Below are 22915 nucleotides of genomic sequence, written 5' to 3' on the forward strand. Positions count from 1 at the left end.
TTCAATTCACAAAGTACTATAAGCAATGAATACCAGGAGTGCAGAAGTAGTCCCCTCCTAAAAGGCACAGCCCGCTAACCTTGAATCAGTTACAATCCAGGACAATGACAGAGAACTAAGTTATGAATGATACACCCAGGGTGCTTACAGGAACTTATAGGAACAACTAGCATAAACAGGGATGAAGGGAAGGCTTTCTGAAGGAGCGCTGTATCTGAATTAGAAGCAAAGACAATGAGTTAGGAGGAGCCTGTTGGTGAAGGGGAGTCTTCAAACTGGCAAACACAGTGGAGGGGGGACAGCATGAAAAAAGATACAGAGGATTGAAAAAGCATGGTCTGTGTAAGAAACTACACATTTATTATTTCTGTATTTATACAGATAAAAATGGGAGGTAGCAAGGGGTCAATTATGAAGATAGACAAGAACACAAAATTGTAACAGAGGGCCTTGAATGATCGACAATAGTACAATTTTTTTTAAAAAAGTAGGACAGTAAATATTGGTTCATAAACACTGTATGTAAGTAACATACAAAATTGGAAGCATTGTTTGCCTTTTATATCATAAAGAAGGATGCTTGGGCCAAACCCAACTCAAAGCCAGAGAATAACAGAGCTTGTTAAAGGTCTATACAGGTCACCTTCTGGGCAGAAAGCTGAGTAGAAAAAGGATGAAGATTGGGACTGGGGGTAAATGGAATAAACCTGAACAATGATTTAATCACTGTGTGATCTTCAGTGTCATGTAACCTTTGTGGGCTTCAGTGTCCTCACCCACAAAATTAGGGGGTTATACTAGAATACTTCTTAAATGCTTTCCAATTCTAAAAACTCTAAGTGAAAAACAGCAGAATTTCTTTTCTTAGAAAGATTAGAAAAGATTATGGAAGAAAGACTAGAAAGAAACACTGGTTAAAGTATCCAAAAATCAGTTATCAGATATGTTTGGATTTATTTTCACCATCATATTTATGCAATTTGTCTCACTTTTTTTTCCCTTCTTTCCTTTCTTGCCTTCTTTTAGGTTGAATAATTTGGATATTCAATACAATAACAATACCAATAGACCTTTGATTTATGTGTTCGAAATTCCTTTGACATGATGACAATATTTCAAAATAAATGTTTCAATTAATTGTTGAAAGATAGCATTTGCATATAACAAGAAACTCAAAAGGCTCTTTGAGTTTCGGCAAAAATAAGTTTTGATTCCACTCCTGCTTCTCAGCCAGTTAGTCACCTTCTCTGAAGGCCAGTTTCTTGCTTATTTTTGTACAGCTACTCCACGGTAAGCACTGACACATGCATGTACACATGTACATATGTACAGGTGTGTGTGTTTTGTCAATTGCTCTTTTTCACGGGCCTTAATTTCTTTCCAACTTGTTGACAGTTATCTATGTTGTTTCCAATCTTTTGCCATTAAAATGTACTATGAATATTTTTATACATATTTTATTTCACACATGGTTAAATTTTTCTGTAGAGTAAGTTTCTACAAGTGTAACTACTGGGTGAAAGAATATTTGACAATTTATTTTAGACAGACGTTGTTAAACTGCTTTCCATGGAGTGTGAGTACTAAGTTGTATTTTCATAGCAATAAACATTATACTTAAAGAGCCTGCTTCTTATACCCCTCAACAAAAACTTTTGTTTAAATAGCACTTTGGAAAAAGATCACTTTTTCTAAGCACCATGTTTTGAATCATTTTGTCATTTAATAAAAATAATTATTTTCCAAATACCAAATTCCATTAATGTGAGACACATTTATTATTAGCTCAAAGGTCTGAACCAATTCTGTTGGAAAAAAGGAAGACTTGTAAATACTTACTGAAGTATTAAATTATTTCAATTTGCATTAAATTTTAAGCAGATTAAAAAACTTCCTGACACTCTAGATACAAAGTCTACTTGTAGCAGGGATACTGAAACTCTTCATTTAGGTTATCTTGTAACCAATATTTACAATATATAATCTTTTCAAAGGGCTCAGGAATCTACTTACACATCTTGTAGTAAAGCAGAAAACCAAAGAACAGATACTGAGTCAAAGAATAATACATCCAGAAAAAACATGAGAAACAGTAAAAATAGAGGGAAGAGTTCATTTCTGAAATGAGAATGCTTTGGAGTTTTGTTTTAAAACAACTTTAGGGGGCAAGAGTTGACAACAACCAAAAAAAAAAGAAACACCAAAACATAAAAAAGGGAAAAGAGAATGCCAAACTTGGAAAAGGAAGATAATGAGATGCAGAAGAAGAATGGAGGGGTGGGTGTGAGTGTGAGGATGGATGTCTATGTATCAACCCATATTTCCTGGGAGCGTTACGCTTTTAGAAATCAGTTAAGGAAACTCACAGTAACCCTAGTTAATGTCAGAAAGCTAGAAGATATAAAGAAAATATTCTTCCCTTAGAGGCACAAGCACTGACCTGTAAAAGTTGTGTTGCAGTAGCTCTTTGCTCAGGATTCTTCACTAGGCACTTTTTAACAAAATCGGTGAAATCATCAGACCAGAGTTCTGGCTTCCTGAATGTTGGTGGTGGATTTGTGGGAATCATAAAAATAGCCTAATAAAAATGAAATATCCAAAAGACAGAGTAAGAATCACAATAGCACACCAAATAAACAAATCTCTTTATCTATCTTTCTATCAGACTCTAAATCTGAAAAACAAATTTAAGCAGTTCTAGGATTTCCAGTAAGATTGCATTCAGGAAGCAAGTCCATCTGCTACTAATGTAATCATTTCCCATTAAATTTCCTCTATTTGAATTATAGCTCATTGAGCACATCATTCTTTATTTTATCTATTATTTTTAATCAGTCTCCAAAGACGATTGCATTTCTAACCCTTTTACCAAACTAAGGACATTCTCTAGTTAAACAGATATATCCCCCTCCAATCCTGCCACTGCATGCCAGATGTAGTTCCTATTTCAGTTTTATAGAAGGACTGCTGCTCAAAACAGCTAGCAGCAGTCCAATTTGCTTCTGCAATTCAGATATTTACATATAAATAAAATGACTGCTGTTATTCGAAATAATATTTGATAGAGCCAAGATATTTTTTTCTCTTTCTGAATAAGAGTCAGGGCTCCAAATAAAAAGTTTTAAAGCTCATACACCACTTTGATTTATTACTAATGATTTAACTTAGTATTACTAATTTAGTACTAATGATATTACATCCAGAAAGTTCACAATTCAAAAGCTCTAAAACATTTCCATCATCCCTGTCCTCCTAGCTATCGAGTCACCATTTTTCGACGACGACGAGAATTAATCCCTAATGTTCTTAGCAAGTCACTGTATGTAACGAATTAACTTTTCTCATGGGTATCTAGAATAGTCCCTGATAAAATACCATCACTAAAACATCATTCTCTTTGAAAAGTTATGAAAGACAATGAAACCAATAAATTTAAACCAAATGTATCAAACACTCAATAAACACTAGCTATTATCATTTTCATTTCTACATAATATTACAAAAAAGACAAGAGGCAGACATAGCAATGACAAAAATTTTACAAAGTAAAATGAATGCAGCCATGTTAGAATTAACTGTAGTTTAATAGGTAAGTTTATATAATTACACAATCGAAACAAGATGTGAGATGAGGAAAAATGGCTTTTTGGCAATGTTAATATGTGCACATGCGGCCTACAAATATGGGCCTCGCAAAGACGTATGCAGGGCGGAAACACATAAAAACTCCCTTTCTAAACCAGAAAATCTCTGACTTTCCAAGGGAGGTGTCTGCCTGTGTTCTCCACTCATTTTTCCCACCTGGCTTTTAGGAATATTCTCTCTTCACGTGCAAGCAAATTTCATGTACATGAACTTATGTCCATCCCTTCCCCTTAGTGCATAAAGAAAATTAAAATGGTAATAGGACAAACTACAATAATACTTAGAGACAAAATTTTTACCACTGAAAGGAACTAACCATACTTATGTTTAAAACTTCTGTTCATATATGGAGAAAAGATCAAAACTGTAGACAAAATATAGTATTTTGGGAGATACCAATTTTTATGTATTCCTTTGATATAATAAAATTATTCTACTGTCCATTGGATTTGTATTAATTGTTTGAAAGTAATTTATAAGTTTTTAAAATCAGAGCATTTGCACAGTAAAGATATAGCACAGATCATCTGGCTGAACCTCATCATTTAACAGAAAAGAAATCAAAGCCCGGAGGGGCTAAGTGACTTAAAAACTGTCTTTCAGTGGGGGTTGCAGGGGTGGTGTGGGGGGGAGTGTTGGGGGGCAAAATGGAGACAACTACACTTGAACAATAAAAAAAAAGAAATTAAAAAAATAAATAAATTTTAGAAATAAAAGCTTTCAGTATTCTCTAAATAAAAAACTGATTAGGAAATAATTTAACATTTAAAAAAACAGTATTTTAGACCTACAAGAGAGCCTTCATTTAAAAAATTACCAAAGTCTTCTAAAGCATCTATTGATACTATGTTTCAAGAAGCAAGAAGGTGAACTACAAAGCAGGTTACTAAATCTAAACAAACAGCTACTAAGAGGATACAGAACTGATAAATGAAGATTTTGTTTTCAATTTACAGGTTTTCCCAGGCCCTCCCTTATTTCCAAGTGGGGAAGAAAGCATAAGCAAGATTTATGCCTCAAAACAGTGAGAAGAAACATCTTAAAACTTACTACCCTCACAACTGTGACAGTCAATATAGTTGAAGATTATGCAATCAAATATGAGTAAGAAAAAGACTATTCAGTAGAGAAAACATAGTCTTTTCAATAAGTGGTGTTAGGCACTATGTTAGGAATTCAAAGATGCAGCAGGAAATACAGTCACTACCTAACCTAGTCTGGTAATCAAAGAACAGCAGTAAAACAATTAAAGAATAGTACAATAATAGAAGAAATGATAGTAGGCATAAAGAGGAGAGGTCATTTCCCTTAAGAAATAGCATGAGGAAGAGCGAGCGCATAGAATAGGGCTGTTGGGAGGAGCACAGAACAAGCTGATTACCCTGTGAGGGACTAGGGAATGGTAACATTAGGAGGAGAATAGAAGATAAACAGTTTGGTCAGCAAGAAAGTACACAACTGAGAGGGTTTTGTTTTGTTTTTTCCTAGTAGGTGTGTATGTATGAGTTTGGTTTTGTTTGTTTTGTGTGTGTGTGTGTGTGTGTGTGTGTGTTTGCTGTTAGTCAGAGCTTCTCTACACCCAAGAGGTAGATTTAAAAACAAACAAACAAAAGCGTAGACATCCTCTAAATATGGAACAGAGAAGAAAGTTGGTCTAGTGTAGATGTCCCAAGATGAATAATAAAGAATTCAACTAAGACAGTATCTACAGGAATGAAATGGAAGCAGGGGTGTGAGATACTACAAAGAAAGAACGAAGAGTATATCCTAACAACCCTGTTTGAGAGGAGTGGAAAAAGAAGAACAAAGATTATTGCAGAATTCAAGAAATAAAAAAGACACCCTCGATGCAAAAGCCTCTGGGGTATTCTAACAAAGCAAAGATTCAATATTCAAGTCTTTTGATTCTAGGGTAAAAGCTAATCTGTTTAGTTCTATATGCATCTTCTTTCAAAAAGGGAAACTCCTTTAATGGAAAAGAACATTCTTACACACCTTATCACATCTAAGAGAGTCCTTCAAAAGCAGTGAAGCCAGTCTTATGACACAATAAGCATCTATCAAATGAGAAGTATATATCAAGTATTTCCTGTGTGTCCAGAAGTGTGTTCTAATACAGAAGTGGCAAACTCACAGGCCACAGGCCAAATGGTGTCAGTGGATATATCTGGTTTGGGTAACATCAAGCTAATATTCCCACAATGTAAGAATCTGCTGGAATTAGACTGATAGTACCCAGGATGTGTGTACTCCCTCATTGCCCCCTTAAGTATCTAACTAGGTAAGCCCTACTATTACAGACTTTAAAATAAGATACTTCATGTCAACTTAGGGGTGGGGGCAGTGACTAACACATATGGAACACATAGCAAATGATGGAGTGCTAGAAAATAAAACTCTTCTGTAAATAACCTAATTAACTTCACATAGCTCCACAGCTGCAGCAGAACCTAATCCAGCTTTAAGAATGGAGAACAAGGGGTTAATGTTGGCTGCTTAAGAAGGCATACAATACCACCTGCCACATCAAATTAAAGAATAAAAACAAATTTGAACCCTCATCTTTGCAAAACAGTTCAAAGCACCTACATAAGCCGCTGTATATACTGACCTCAAACTGCAGTAAATGATACTAGATTGTCTAGATAAATGTTGTTCGTCTGCACTTCTGTTACAAATTGATGGATAACAACTCAGTGATTTATGTCCTTGAAGCTAATGCTCTCCTTTGAACTTTGAGACAATGAGTTGCAGCCTTATCTTCAGATAATCTCAACATATAAGGCTCACCTCAGCAGTAGCTATTACAAACCCAAGGATAAAAAGCTTAACTCCAACTCTTATTTACCCAGTACTATCATAAAATGATCCTAAAATGCTTACATCTTATTCTCAAACAAGCACTAAACTGCATCCAGCTACAAAATGTAGACTTTAAAGTCTCCACGAAAACCACTATACCTTTTATTTTCCATTTCTTTGTTAGATCAGTAACAAACTGACAGATTTTGTCACAGACTTAACTTTGTTCAACTAGTTTAACCTAATCACGAATCGGAGGAGATCCTCTGAAGAACCTCCCGGTTTTTGTGTGAGCTGATTAGGTAACAGGCCTCTGCTGTAGAAAGTTTTGGCAATCAGTGGTTAGCCTTGGACCAACAATTCACTCCCGTCCCTGCCACCAACCAAATGGCATGAACACACATAACAGCCATATAATTTATCTTATCTCTAACACCATTTTGATTGAAGAATGTTAGTACAATAAATGATACGATTATCCTTGCGTTTGTTTTTACACAATGTGTTGCTTAACTACATATTGAACCTCTGATTAAGTTTTAAAAAGAACTTCCCTGATCACAAATAATCTTAAGAAACCAAGAAATATAAGTGCCTCAAAATAAGGAATTATCTTCATGCCTGGAATTTTATGCCTTAGAATCCAGGAGCACCCAGAAGACTTGGAAAGAGCTGAATGCTGGGAAACTACAATGCCTGAACTTTACAATCTCAGTGGAGTGAGTCAACACTTACTTCTGAAGCTAAGGTACCTGGATTTGTGAATGTCCAGAAGCAGTGAATATGCTGGAATAACAAAGGAATCTATGCCACTATTCATGAACCTCAGGTATACAAGCAAAAGGTTATCTGCCTAAAAAACAAATGAGATAAAAGACAAGAAAGCACTTTAAAAAACTGCAAAGAACTAAGCAAATGTAGCTGTTTCCTGATAGTAAAGCTTACTACCTATTATGTCTGCTAAGTCAAATAAAAATACATAATTACTGAAAAGGATGCATTGTAATACTATTATAAAAGACTACCACAAATACCAGCAAACAGTACAATGAAATAAATCGACCCTGGACCCAGGTCAGAACAACAGGTTGAAGCTCCACATCACGTTCTGACTGTGCAGCCTCCGTTTTTCCACATAAGTGAGGAAGTCGGACTTGATATTTTTCAGGTTACTTTTTGGGTCTAAAAGACTCTGGCACTGTAACTTCCTAGCAATCCAGGCATTAAATACTAGCTGGACGAGTACTATATTGTTAATTAGAAAGGAGATGGACATGGAGGAGAAGGAAGGATGTCAAAAGGCCTACCAATCACTTCTCAGCCTTTTGGCTAAGATCAAGTGTAAAAGGCCTGCTTCATGTCAATATAAAAATACAAATCTAATTTTATAACACCACTCCCTCAAAAGCAAATTTGAAGTAGAGCTTTTGAAGAGAATACTAAAATCTAGAGAGAACCCTCATCTGAGACTGCAGTTTCCACATATAAGCACAGGGTTAAAGTATTGCAAGCATGACCTCACAATTGACTCCAGCTCCAGTTACGGGACCTCCAATAATCATTAATCTGGCCAATAAAGGCCAATGTGCCTGCCTGTGAAGCAAATTAAGGGATGGGGTGCAGCTGGTGCCCTGGCAGAACCAAGTGAAGAAGAGAACCGGCTCTAAAGGTTTGCGCCAGCTCTGGATGACGCTGGGTACAATATAATAGTGTTGCCATGATGAGCAGCAGTCTAACCTATTTTAATTCTATGCCCTCTTTACACATTTGAAACATGGGAATAATAATAGTACCTATCTCACAAGGCTGTTCAGAACTTTATCTAGGTTATGTAAAAATACTTAGTGAAAATTAGAAAATAAAATAACAGTACAGAACATTTACTTCCCATAAAAATGACACACTGGAATTACTTAGGAGACATAAAAAATACTGTGTCTGGCCCTGGCCAGGTGGCTCAGTTGGTTGGAGTGTCATCCCATACACCAAAAGGTTGAGGGTTCAATCCCCAGTCAGGGTACATACCTAGGTTGTGGGTTAGATCACCACTCATGGCATGAATGGGAGGCAACCTATCAATGCTTCTCTCTCACATTTGTGTGTCTGCCTCTCTTTCTCTCACACTCTCTCTCTCTCTCTCACCCTGACCCCTCTCCCTGCCAATCTCTCTAAAGTCAATAAACACATCCTCAGGCAAGGATAAAAAAAATATTATAAAAGCCAGTGTATATTCAACTTCTAAAAATTGTATTTAATTGAAAAATGGCTTCATTTGAAAGCACTGCTTAAGTTGCTGCCTATCCCAGTCTGCCCCTATAGCCACCGCTCACACAAGCACAATTCAAACCCCAGTACCTTTGAGTGAACCCAGTTAGATCAAGTGTCTATCAAAACTGAAATCTAATGTCTCTTTAAGACAATTCAAAAATATTCATGAAACAGGAGAAAATCAAAAGTGAATGTGAGCCAACACTTAAAGGTACTTTATCATTCCACTCTCAGATCCCCCCAATTAGAATTCCTATGTGTGAGCAGTTCAACTACCTTTTCTGAGCACAAAAAATGTATCCGTACCCATAAAAGAATTTCTTCAGAAAGCTTAGACTCTAACGGGATAGGACAACGCATACCAGATCATTTCAATAAAACTGTAAATACTAAAATAAAAATGAACAATGGGCTCTATGGCTCAGCTCAAAATGAGGTTGAAAGAAAAATTAGACTTGAATTTAGTCCTGAAGAACAAGTGGGTTAAGGAGGCATAGAAAATAGAGTAGCATGCCCAAAGGTGTGAAGTCTGAAATACCATGGGTACTACGAAGGAAACTGACTTGTTTCCGGTATGGGGCGGGGAAGTTACAAGGTAAGACCAGAGCATCTTACTGGCCCTTAAAGAAAGGACCCACACAAAGATTAATCAAGTCATCTCAAAAGAAGTTTAGATCCTGCAGAACTTAACCAGCCACAGAAGATTACGATTCAAATGATCTGAGGTGAGGACCAGGCACAGTATGTTTTTTTAATCCTTACCCAAGGATATGTTTGTTGATTTCAGAGAGAGAGAGGGGGAGAGAGAGAGAGAGAAATATGCACCTTGACTGGGGATCAAACCTACAACCTAGGTATGTGCCCTGACCAGGAATCAAACCTGTGACGTTTTGGTGTACAGGGTGACACTCCAAACCAACTGAGCCACCTGGCCAGGGCCAGGCACAGACATTTTTTTATGTCTCCCAAGTAATTCTATTGTGTGGCTGACATTGGGAACCACTGTTCTAGATCATATAAGGCAAATATTACCACTCCATATACTCAACTTCAGCATCTCCCATGTTTTAACTTGTACTCTGTCTAGTTATAAACTTGCTCTAAATGCCCTAGACAACATGGAAACTCCCTGAAGATACAGGCAGTGTCTATCAAGTTTGTACCCCCCAGAGCATTAAGTATAGTTACTTGTACAACAGTAAAATCTAAATTTATATTGAGAATGTTGACATAAATTCTTCCAGCTAAATATGGTAACATGAACATACTGATTAACCTCAATTCCATTCCAAAAAGCCTACTAAAGGACATCAAGATTTTTTTAAAGGCTTAAACTCCAAAGAGAGAGGAATATGGCATATATGGGACAGTAATAAAATTTTGGAAACAGAAAAGTAGAGAGATGAGTCATAACTGGCTCAAAAGATCTGAGAAATCAATGAAAAGCAATCAATTTCCACCAGAGAAGGAAGGAAGGAAGGAAGGGAGGAAGGAAGGGAGGAAGGAAGGAAGGAAGGGAGGAAGGGGGGAGGGGGGGAGGGGGGGAGACTGGAAGCACCAGAGGCATTAAAGACAGGGGACGTCTACAGGAACGAGCACACCGGGCACACAGCTCTTAGTTTGTGAATAAGGCAATTTGGCATAAAAATCACCCTGACTAGGGTGACAAAATAATGTCACAATTTACCACCAAAGTGCAAAGAAGGGGTTATCATAGAATCTATATGACAGTTAATCAAATAATCAAAATGTAGAAAATGTAAAAGGGTAATACCAACTATAAACATGTCACTCAATCCTCAGTCTTGCCTAATGGTGATCACAAAACTAAGTCAGACACTTACATAAAGGCCTAGGAACCCAAACTGATTCTAAGAACTAGGTTACAGCTAAACAGGCAAAGGTCACCACAGGGCTCACACGACTGAATTAGGATGAAACAATAAGCTAGTCCCAGGGTAACGAGAGTTTCACACAGTGTATCGAGGCTCTGGGCTGAGAACAGTACAATGCCCAGTACAAACCAACTTAACAACAACAACAAAAAAGATATTACCTAATAAAATCAATATAAATCACAGTTACAAAAAAACTAAAATTTAATTATCAACAAAGGATATGTGAAGAAAAAAGATACTACTGAAAATGTAGAAAGTCTATAATCAGAAAGAAATAATGCATCTCAGAAATTCAGTTTGACAATTTAGGAATTAAATGGTAAGTTTCAGGAAAAAAAAAATCTGTCTCTCAGCCTTGCCTAGAGAAAAGAATGCTTTCATCTACTGCCTGGGTCAAACATGAGAGCCAAATAAATCAATAAATAACTCATCAGTGCCTACCAAAAATTATCAGTTTCTGGCTCCATATTCTTTAAGAAAACGAAATTTACGAGCAACTACCAATTCCAAATACTTAGCGAATGGTTCTCAACACTGGCTACATATTAGGTCATAATCACATAGGGACCTTGTAAAATTACTAATCCCCTGGACCTAGCCCAAAGAATCTGATCTGGAGGCAACCTAGGTACATTTTTTTAAAACTCTCTAGATGAGTCTAAGATGTAGCCAGGGTCAAAAATCACTTTATGTAGCAAGGGATATGGACTCATGGTATTGACTTCCAAAGCCCCATAACTTTGGGGCTAGTGTGAAAATATACTATTTTTAGAGACTGAGAGTTCATAAATAGAGGAAGGGAGGGAACTATAAACACTAATCCAAGAGCCAGCTCTCGGCAACCACCACCAAACTGTTCCCCTTGCTATACATATACAGAGATAGATATTTACATATATCACTGTTTTGTATTTTACCTACAATTACATCAACTCGAAAGTCATTGCCCTTTAAAAACTATGTGTAATTTCTGCTTCAGGGGGGATGGAGTAGATATACCTTATTCCATCCATTAAGTTCAACTAAAAACCATAGGGTATTATGGTTTATACCCTAAGACTCTGAAAGGTAGAAAGAAGGCAGACTGACCAGTCAGGGTCCCTGAGACCCAAGAAACGTCAGTGCTGAGTTCCTGAGTTTTCTGTTGCTTCACACACCCTAGACATGGAGCTGCAGAAGCCAAGGATCAGAAGAAGCAGCGAATGGGTACAAACAAAAGAAGCCTCACAAAAGCCTGCTCTCTCTCTAGACTACAAACAAGAATGAGGTCAAGTGACAGGGCGAGTCTCAGCTAAGGACGTGAAGCCACGAGGAAACAAGCTAGAAAATGAGAGGGGAAAAAGTAAATGGCCTGAGGTTGAAGATCAGGTGAATTTTAGCCAAGCAAGTGAGAAGGTGGAAAGACGGGAATTTAGAATTTAGAATCGAAACCTCCTGAGAAGATTGTTAAGACTGGAAATCAGCAGTTACTTCTCATTAACACAACAGGGAAACATGAAACAAAGGAAAAGCAGATTGACTAGTCCCGTCTCTATCACTAGCTAACAGCGCATACTGAGGAAGTCACACTGTCTGGGCCCTACCAGTAATTTGCCGATTACTGACAAACCACCCACCTCTGGTTTTCCCTTTACCTTTTTCCCTTGTCACCACACCCCAGCCCACCCGCCCATCACTGAACACACAAGCTTTCACCTTCATAGGTAAAGCTAAAGAAAGATGGCAAGGAAGGGCAAAGATCTGAAAAACAGGCAGATTCTCATCCTAACATTGGTCCTGAGCACCTTCCCAGTTCTCTTCTCTCTCCCAACCCCACCCCTGCAAGCTCTAAAATCCCACCTGTTTGCTGGCTATCCTCCCAGAAAAAGCCCCAAATTCCATGTTTCACTCTCCTTCCTAACCTTTCTTCTCTCTTTTCCACCCATCAAAACTTCTCCTGTTGAGTGTATCTCAGTTTAATCATACAAAGGCAACCTGATTAAGTCATTTCATATTAAGGCAATTATGAATCATAACTCTCTTACTTATGCATATACCTCCCAAGGTGTTTTGCAAAATTTCAGGCACAGTGGAAGAGGATAATTTGGGGCAAGGAAATTTGCTTTTACTCCTACTTTAGGGTTCTGAGGGAGAAACACAAGCATTTCTAGTCATTTTCCCACAAAGATGTCCCTTTAAGTATGTCTCCTTAGGGAGAAGCCCATCATTCCTCTAACTTTCCACAGGCAGACAATGAACCACAGAAGAACACCCAAAGCAGCTAAGAATGGCACTTTTTTAGAAGCGTAGGCCTGATGGCATGCAAAAGTGGGAGACTGAAGACAGCAGAACGATGATGTGAGGAAACTACTCTGGAAACGTAGCTCATACCTGTCTCCTAGGCCGAGGGCATTCTATCAGTAGACTCCTTCAGCCTTAGTTATTTCCTGTGAGAAGTGGGGAAAGAGGGCCTGCAATCTCAAAGCCTTAGAGAAGTCTTAATATAAAGTGAGAAAATAGGCATGGACAGAACCACATTAAGAAGTGACTATAGGGAGAAGTGCCATTAAATAAGAGATAAGTGGGAAAAGTATCACTGAAGAAAAGAAACTCATCCCCACCCCCACACACACACCAAACAAACAAACAAAAACTAAATGCTTTAGAGCAGGAATCAGCAAAATTTTGGCTCACATGCCAAATCTGGCCAGCCATCCATTTTGGTGAATAAAGTTTTATTGGAACACAGCTATGTTCATTCTTTTATACCTTGTCTATGGCTGCAGAGTTGAATGTTTCAATTAAAATGGCAGAGCTGAGTGGCTGCTACAGAGGCCACGCAACTTGCAAAGACTAAAATATTTATTATCTGGCCCTATACAGAAAAGAGGCCCTGCCTTCAGGGACTGGTGGGTAGGATGAGGACTGATATAAGGACACTGAATTTGGCAATAAATGATCCCTGATAAATACGAAGAAAATTTTAAATAATTCCAAAGACAGTATATGTACATTAATAAAGTAGAAGCAATGAGTGTGAGCTGTTCTTTGAGGCAGTTCTGCCACTAGGAAAACACAAAGACCACATGAGAGCCTGTGGACAAGGAGAGATTTCCTTGCTCTCTCCAGCCCTGCTCCTCTGGGCCCCTCTCTCTCCTTTGTTACCACCCCCACAGTCTCTGGAACTAGAGACTTCAGTCATTTCAGTCACCAAGTACAAGTGATTCAAGCTCCAAATATCTTTTGTATCCTTAGTTCCAGGCACAATGATTGGTACACAGCAGGCTCACAATAAGTGGTTTTTGAATAAAAGAATATAAGCATACAGAATGTAGAAAGAAAAGGTGGGGAAGAAAACAGAAAAAGATTATACCCCAGTTTTACCCCTAAATGACTATGTGGCTTAGACTCAAGTCTTAAGTAGTCTTTATCAAAAAACAGAGGTGACAATAATGTTATTTTGTTATTTTTTCCCATGCAGGCAATCTGTATTATAGCAGTATTCCCATATTCACATCTAGTATACAGAACTCTGTCTCTTTTATAACACAGACTTTTTAAATAACTTTACACAGGAATTCCTTCTATCTGAATTCCAGCTTTCTTTATTTAATTCTTTATGCTGTTTACTTAAACAGAACAGTATTTTCCACTGTACAAATTTACACGAGAAAATCTCCAAAGCACAGATGAAAAGACTAATTTCATTTATGAGTTATAACAGCTTAATTGAGACATGACTCACACATCATACAAAACACAAAATATACCCAGAATCTGACTACCTCTCAACATCTTTACATTTACCACCCTGGGCTAAGCCACCATCACCTCACCTGGACTACTGAAGAAGTAACCCCCTCATGGTTCACCTTGCTTCCATCCTTGCCCTGCTACTTCTCAACAAAGAAGAGTAAGACTTTCAAATTATGTCAGACCATATCAATCCTCTGCTCAAAACCCTCCAATGGCTTCCTGTCTCACTCAGAGTAGAAGCTGAAGACTCATTACAGTTGATTAAGGCTCTAAGTGACGTGGTAGTCCTCTGCTGTCTGACTTCAGCTCCCACGTCTCTCCCCTTCTTACCCAGCTCCAGCCATATAAACCTCCGTGCTGTTCCTTAAACACCAAGCACATTGCCACATCGGTTTCCTCCGACCAGAACACTCTCATGTCAGAAATCTGCAGGGTTCATTTACTCACCTTCTATAGATCTCTACTAAAAGTCAACTTATCAAACAGGTCTTTCTTGACCACCCTACATAAGTTATCAAACATTTTCTCATTCTCTATCCCTCTTATTCTGCTTCATTTTTCTCTTCTTTGATTGAATTTACTGGGATGAGGACCTGCAACGGAGACTACTTCAGAGGCTGCCGCAGTTGCCTGAGCAGAGGCTGCGGCAGCTTGTGGTTACTACAGACACTCTGCTGCCAGGATGCGCACCACAGGGCCACAGTGGGTGGCGGCCATGGGGATCCTGTTCCAGATGGGGTCGCTTCACCAACCACTTCTGGAACCAGGAAATTAGACCGGAGACAATACTTGACTAGCAGGCTCCCTGAAGAGTGGAAGGGTAAAGAGTTGGAAAACTCTGGCATGGGGAGAGGGGTGGCCTATTCAAAACAAATACTGTTTCTCCAAGGGATCTTAATTTAAAATATATAAATAAATAAATGTAGGGGATGACATTTATTAATAAGATTTTATAGGTTTCAAGCATACAATTCTATAATACATTATCTGTATACTGCAGTGTATGTTTACCTCCCAAAGTCAAATCCCTTCTGTCACCATATATTGACCCCTTTACTCTACTACTGCCCCCACTGCCCTATCTGTCTGGTAATCACTATATTTTGTCTGAGTCTATGAGCTTTTGTTTGTTGTTTGTCTTATTTGTTCATTTGTTTTCAGTTTTATATGCCACATATGAATGAAATCACATGGTTCTTGACTTTTCCCATCTGATTTATTTTGCTTAGCAAGATATTCTCAAGATCCATCCGTGTTATCACATGTGGCAGTATTTCACCAACAAAACAAAAAGGCAACCAACCAAACAGGAGAAGACACTTGCAAACAACACCTCCAATAAAAGGCTAATATCCTGCTTTATTTTTCTTGTGTACCAGTTTTCAGCACCTAATTGGTTCAGGTTTTTGTGTGCAGTTTATTCTCTTCCTCACTGTAATATGAATACGCGAAATGCTGAAACCTTATTTCACTCACTGCTATATCCCAGTGTCTCAAATGCTATCAGGGCAGTCACTGAACAAATGTGGGATAAATTAACACATAACAACCTCAGTTTCTCTCAGCCTCACTATGACTTTCAATTTCCAAAAGGAGAGGTTTATATGTAATGACCCCCAAGACACCTGTACAGCTTTAAAATGTGTAAGCCCAGCAAAGATGCAGACCCGAATCGCTAATGGTAAGGTATAAAAATGTAAGCTGGCCTCCTCAGAAAGAAGGAAGACTTGACAGAAAATGATTAACTACCATCAGAATAAAGTATATATGAAAGGCACCTCCAAATAAACATGTGAAAAACTTTATAATAAAACTATATAATTAAGCACAGAGAACAAGACCATCTTGCCAAGATTTGCTATCATTGGCAAGAATCCATATTAAACTCAGCTTCCCCAATTCCAGATACAAATGGAATTGTGAATTTGGCAAATCACTCGAGAGAAGGACTGAAGTACAATCTGGGTTCACATTAAAGTTACCTCATTCTTCTCAACTTAGATCTGACCCAGAAGAAAATTTTTAACAGACTGTGTTGGACCGGTGCCATACTACACTCAGTGAGGTTCGAAATTAGCATGTTAGATGCTAACCTAAAGGATCTCTATTCTGTTTCCCGAAAACTAAAGTGGACTAAAAATAAAACATGATGAATTATGAGTATAAAATGGATTATTTAAAGAAACATTTTGTCAAAAGAAAAAGAAAATTATAACACCAGTCCTCTCCTCTTATTTCTTTTCATTTCATTCATGCAGTGTCTTACCCAGGCCGAACAACACGTGGTAGCACTCAAGTTGTTAACTGGTGAAAGAGAGCGAATGCTCTTCCTTCCTTTCAAGCTTTTTCCAAATTTAGTGATATACAGTATAGACATGTCCACTTCAACCTTCCCAGTTATTAAAAAGTGCAAGTAAAATTTATGTACTCAAAATACTTACATATGTGCATTAACCATTTACTTTATACCTACTATATCACGAAGTATTGTATTAGACACTGGAGATACAGGGTAGAAGTTACGCATGCTGATCTCAATAAATTCATAATCTGGTAAAAAAGTCAAGCAAGCTGTAACTGAATGTGATCAATTTTATAATCTTGGGATGCACAGGGTTGCTAAGAAAGTCCAGAGGAAAAGTCGCCAGATTTGACTGTGCAGAAAAAGATGGGAGAAAATGCAGGCAGAGAGAAGTAACACTGAGCAGAGGGCGGCAGTAAGAACCTAACTGCCTGCAAGTGTTAGTCTGGCTCAAGGAAAAAGGGCAGTACAGGACTACAGAGGGGGCAGAGGCCAAGGCTCTACAGAACATCCTTAAAAATCTGGTTCTTAACTTAGAGAAAAATGAAAAAATGCTTTTGAATTGGATGATTTTTAAGTAAGAAAGTAGTATTATGTGTTTCATTTTAAAATGGTCAATCTAGCAATGTTATAAAGGATACTTTCAAAAGGAAGGGGATGGAAATGAACACTATTACAACAGCTATAAGACTGTAGAAATCTACACAAAAAATTATGAGGTCTCAAATAAGGAGATAAAAAATTAAATAAAAAATAAACACTAAAAAAGGCATAATGGAAAGGAGGGGACATGATATGTTAGAGAGAGAGTAAGGAAGTAACATGGTTGGGGAACTGATGAATGAGAAACTGAATTAGCTCAGTGGCAGAGGAGTTGGGCAGGAAGGAAAGTAACTGCAAGAAATTCAGGAGGCAGCATCAATAGGACCTGATGACTGATTAATGGTAAAGATTGGACAGAAGGAGGATGCTGTCCAGATTGTCAATGTGGCAACTGGTTAGAGAGCAGTGCCATTAACCAAGACAGAAAATACAAAATGAAAACAAGTCTGATATGAAAACACAGTGAAACCAGATTTGAAGATACTGGATTTGAGGTGTCTAATGACAGCAGGGAAAAGATAATTATCTAAGTAGATAACTAGAAATGAGTCTAGAGCTCAAGACAGATAAAAGGAAAGCCAGGAGAGATACCATAGAAATCAAATGAGGAAAGAGATTTAAGGAGAAGAAAATAGTTTCCAATGCCAAATAGAATAAAACTGTGAACAATTTTAGTCGAGTGCTGAGGAAGAAACAGCCAAGGTCTGTTCAGGGAGAAAAGTGAGGAAATTGAGGCAGCAAGTATCCCTTAGTCTTTTCACCCATGGCTCTGCCAGGAAGCTGTGAGGCAGGGCAGCAGGAGCAGTGTGAGCCCAAAGGAAAGGTTTGTTTAGTTCTTTGAATGAGAGAACCTGCGCCTGTCAAGGTCCTTAACAGAAAGGAAGTTAAGCAATGGGGAACAAACCAAGAGGGACTACATGAGCCCTTAAAGTTTAGGCACATAATAGTCATTTAACCAATACTTTTTTTAATGATAATCATCCTGTGCTTAGACTGTCTTAGCACTATTTTAAAATATATTGTTATATAATTTTTGATGCATTTACATATTATTACAGTAATAATTTTTGTTAGTATTATAGATATTCTGTATGGCAAGTGCTAAGTAGCTTTACAAAATTATTTCTTTTAATCCTCCCAAAAACACAATGAGGGATTATTACTCCATTTTATATATCAGAAAACAGAGGCACAGTGAGGTTAAATAACTTGCCCTTGAATATTCAGCAAATGAACAGATTTGGAAAATGAATCTAGATACTGCAGTTCCCAAGCTGATGATCTTGACCAGCTGATGATCTTGACCATCAAGCTCTATTGCTTCTCTACGGATAAAGATAGAATACTTTTGGCTCACTAAATTTATCTAAAGACAATATATTTTCTATCAGAAAATATTTCTGATTTTAAAAGTAGGACAAACTGGAGTTTACTGATTAGAAACTTGCTAAACTACTTTTGATATCTTAAATAAGAAAACCTAGATAATTAACAATATATCGTTAAGACATTTTACTCTTTACTTTAATGTCACTAAACACAGTTTTCTTACCTGTATAAATACATACATATAACAATGGTTCTTAACTTTTACCATGTATCAGAATTCCTTGGAGGGCTTGTTAAAGTGCAGACTGCTGAACCTCACCCAGAGAGCTCAGATTCAACACACATGAAACTGGGCCCAAGAATCTGTATTCCTGACAAATGCTCAGAAGATACTTAGGCTGCTGGTCGAGGGACCACCCTTGAAGACTGCTACCTTACAGCAGCTCAGTAAGATAAATCTAAAAACATACATCATATGGCAAGCAATAAGTACTATCTACAATTAATAATTGTAAATATAATGACCATTGCCATTATCTACATAATTACTTAGATTTTTATATCAATTTTACTCAAAGACAATACAAAATTGACATATTTTGACATATTTTAAGATCAAATAATCTGCCTGTGTCAGCTCTATCTGCCTCTGGTATCTTTCCTCCATTACTGTTTGCAAAACAGCCTTTCTAAAATTAAGTCTGCATATCATCCCCTACTTCAAAACAATCTTCCCCCTTAACTTACAAAATACAGTGCAAACTCCTTGGCATGGCTTACAGATAGAGCCCTCTGCCCATGAGCCACAGTCTAATCACTCACCTTTCAATATGTTTTTAGAACATTGCCTATTCTTTGCAGCTTTCCCTAGTATAACTCTCTAATAAAGCTACTCAGTCCTTCTGTGATTCCAAAGTATCTCTAAAATAATAAGAGAGAAAACAACAATGATAAAATAACAATCAACGTCTGTGGGATATTTCCCAATGACTTTACATTAATTATTTCATTTAATCCTCATAACAACTCAGGACGAAGACTATAACTATTCTCATGTTACATGTGGAAAAAAATGAAGTATAGGGAGGTCAAGTTTGCCATCAGTGACAAAACCAGGAAAAGGAGAGCCAGGATTCCACCAAGAGCCAAGCAATTACACTGTGCCAACACTTACTAGATAGCTTAGTGCTTGAGTGTTGTTTAGATAACAGGTTTTTTAATTAAATACTAATATAAATATTGTCATTCATTTTTATGTTATTTAATTAATATTATTGCCTATTATATGCCAGGCCTTGTGTTAGGCGCTGAAGAATACCAGATAAAAAAGGGAAGCCCCGGTGCCTACTCCCTTGACACAGGCAATCTAGTGGGGAAGACAGACGTTAACAAACAAAACAAAATCACAAACATTTCAAAACATTCAAGACAAAAATGTGCAAAGGCCTCTGAAATGGGAAGAGGAAGACGTAACCTGCCTACAGTTACTTTTCTTTACCTTCAGTCTTCTGATAGAACAGAGTAAGTTATGTGGGGTATGAATTTCAGAATGCCAAATAGCTCCATTTTATGACACTTTCAAAGTCAAATTAAGTGATGAAATTATAAGATCAAAGTCACATAGTTAAAATGTTAAACATTATTTAAAATAATATTAAAATTCTCTAGTTCTTCGTTCCCTTGATAAATGTAGCTATTACCTTCCTGAAACAGAATGTAATAAATATAAACTAGAAAAAAGCAATAAAACGGTATTTGAAAGAGCCTTGCAGTATTAGTCATGATAAAGGTAAAATAATATGCCAAGTTTCTGACAGTCCTAGTGTTGCAGGAAAGTACTTTCTTTTTGGACAATGCTAACTTTCTAAGATGAAAGAGGAATTAGATCCATGACTTAATATACTTCATAAAAAATTTTTTCACAGCAAATTTCAAAGAGAAACGACTATTTTTCTATAGAGGAAAATGCCTAAAAATCCAAATACTGATCATACAAAGAGACATGAAGGTAAAATCAAGTATGAACCAGGTCTGGATCCCCGTATCTTCAGTTTCTATTTATCAAACACAAAAACCTTTCCAACTTTCTCCTTTCCTGTATAAGACCAAAACTATGTGATATTCTGTTTGTATTACAATTACGCTAATTCAATGCAGGTCACTTGCTTTTTACTGAGTCCAGATGACATTTAGTAAACTAAACATGGGCCAATTAGAGAGGAAAGAGAAGGGGAAGGAAAGGGAAGGGAAAAGGAAGAGAAAAGGGAAGGGAAAAAGGAAGGGAAAAGGGAAGGGAAGGCAAGGGAAGAAAAGGGCCTGAACTTCACGTTGGCCAACACTGACCATCTACATTAAAGACTAATATTGTTTGCTCCTTTCAGACTTCACACGTTGGGAAGTTCTAGTTTCAGCACATTCTGTGGTGAACGTGAGGACAGCGCCCCTGCACAACACTGGCCTTCCCCTTCAACTTAAGAGTTTTGTAACGGAGCTACTAACACGGAATCTGCATGCCCTCTAACCTAAAAATGGCGACTCTTAACATCAATTGTTTTTTACTTATCAGTTATAAATGAGTAAATAAAACTTAATTTAGCAAATGACACACACATGCAAAAAAGATTCTCTAAGGTTATGAACTTTCAACATCAGTATTTGTAATCTTAAATCAACCTAAACAACTACATAATTAGACACATGAGAAACTGGGTAATAGAAAGAAATATTTATAACTAGAGAAGCAATAATTTTTAATATCTTATCAGGAGTTAGCACTCAACAATTTCTTATAATTTATTATGTAAAGAAATTCAATTTACTATTCCTTTTAAACTCTCCTCACTAATATGTATGTGTATTAGTTAAAAAGCTTCAAGAAGACCCTGGCTGGGGTGGTGAAAGCGCTGTGCCCCACACCAAAAGGTTGAGGCGCATGCCTAGATTGAGGGTTGGATCCCTGGTTGATGTTTCTCTCCCCCTCTCCCTCTCCCTCTCCCTCTCTCTCTCTCTCTCTCTCAGATCAATAAACATCCTCAGGTAAGGATTAAAAAAATAAAAAGTTTTAAAAAGTCATAACGTAAAATTTGCCTAAAACTCTAATTTTAAATAAGACTGCACTCCTACAGAAACTACACTAATTCCTCACTACACTTATACTTTATCAACAGCTGGCATTTTAAATTAAAAACTATTCACTCACTCTTATTACAAAAATACAAGCCTCTAAATGTTTAAATTAGCTTGATTTTTAAAATTTTATTTATTTTTAGCTGATTTTTTTAAACTTGTATAAATTTATCTGAAGAATATTATGTTCCTTCAAGTGGCCATGAATACGAAGATAGAGTAACAGAGATGGAAATTATTTACTCTGAAAACCCTGACTGCATGACTGTTAAATCACTTACATACGGCCAAATGCTCTACAAGGACGCAGGGAGGTCCTGAAGCTGTGTACTCATATCCACTTTCAACTACTGCACAGGTGACACAACCAATCAAGTCAGGGCTGAGACAGAACGGGAACAGAAGGCACTTGGTGAGTAAAGGTGACTTCTTTAGACAAAATGAAAAAATAGACTATCACCATCTCGTATTAAAAAGTAGCCAACTGCTATAGATTAAAGAGTATTTTTTACTTTCTATGGTATTCAGTAATGTGGGTGCAACTTTAGATACTATCTACATTACACTTAACATATAGAATAATGTAGAAAAAGCCAGTATCTATATATAAAATAATTCAGTAATAACAATTCCGCCAGTAAAGCTTCTTTAACAAAGCTGATATTCTCTGCAGAGGTCAGCTGGTGGTCAAGGAGGAAGAAACAGCAGTACTATCTCTGGCACAGACCTATGGAAGCCAGGCACGGGGCAAGCCCACCCAAGGAAAGAAAGAGCTCAGCCAAATGATGAGCACTCTGTCGGCAGAGGAGGCACGCGGGGCCCCGTGTTCAGGTTACTGAAGAGATAGCCAATGAGCACAATTAAAAAGGATCAGGAAGTCCATTCTACCTACTTAGAGGAGCATGAAAAAAGAAATAGCCTGTAATGAACTACATAAAAAGGAATTTACATTCTAGAACATATCTTTAAAGCTCCTAGCTTTTTTTAAACTCTTGACAATAGAGTACGTTATCAAAAATTTCAACACAGGTGCTTCCAATTCCAAAGAAAAGCGATTTTAAGTGCCTAGAGCATAAACACAAAATAGGTCTTCAATGTTTATTCATTCCCTTTGTGTCAGTAAGTCAACCCCACATGTTACCCCCACAAAAAAATAACAGTATAACAGTATGTCTACAAGCAAACCTAGATCACATCCATGTTTCTG

The 22915-nt window shown here is 37.3% G+C and overlaps 1 protein-coding gene across 1 annotated transcript in view; it reads right to left on the minus strand.

Annotated features, from left to right (window-relative positions):
* The window catches only part of STK3 (serine/threonine kinase 3), a 252825-nt gene that overhangs the window by 112311 nt on the left and 117599 nt on the right, over positions 1–22915 (minus strand). The window contains exon 7 of the mRNA XM_045861098.1: positions 2441–2578. Within this exon, the coding sequence (XP_045717054.1) occupies positions 2441–2578 (138 nt within the window). The remainder of the gene's footprint in view (positions 1–2440; positions 2579–22915) is intronic.

The sequence above is a fragment of the Phyllostomus hastatus genome, unplaced genomic scaffold, assembly GCF_019186645.2.
Source record: "Phyllostomus hastatus isolate PE091 unplaced genomic scaffold, TTU_PhHast_1.1 phas_scaffold_21, whole genome shotgun sequence".
Lineage (NCBI taxonomy): Eukaryota > Metazoa > Chordata > Mammalia > Chiroptera > Phyllostomidae > Phyllostomus > Phyllostomus hastatus.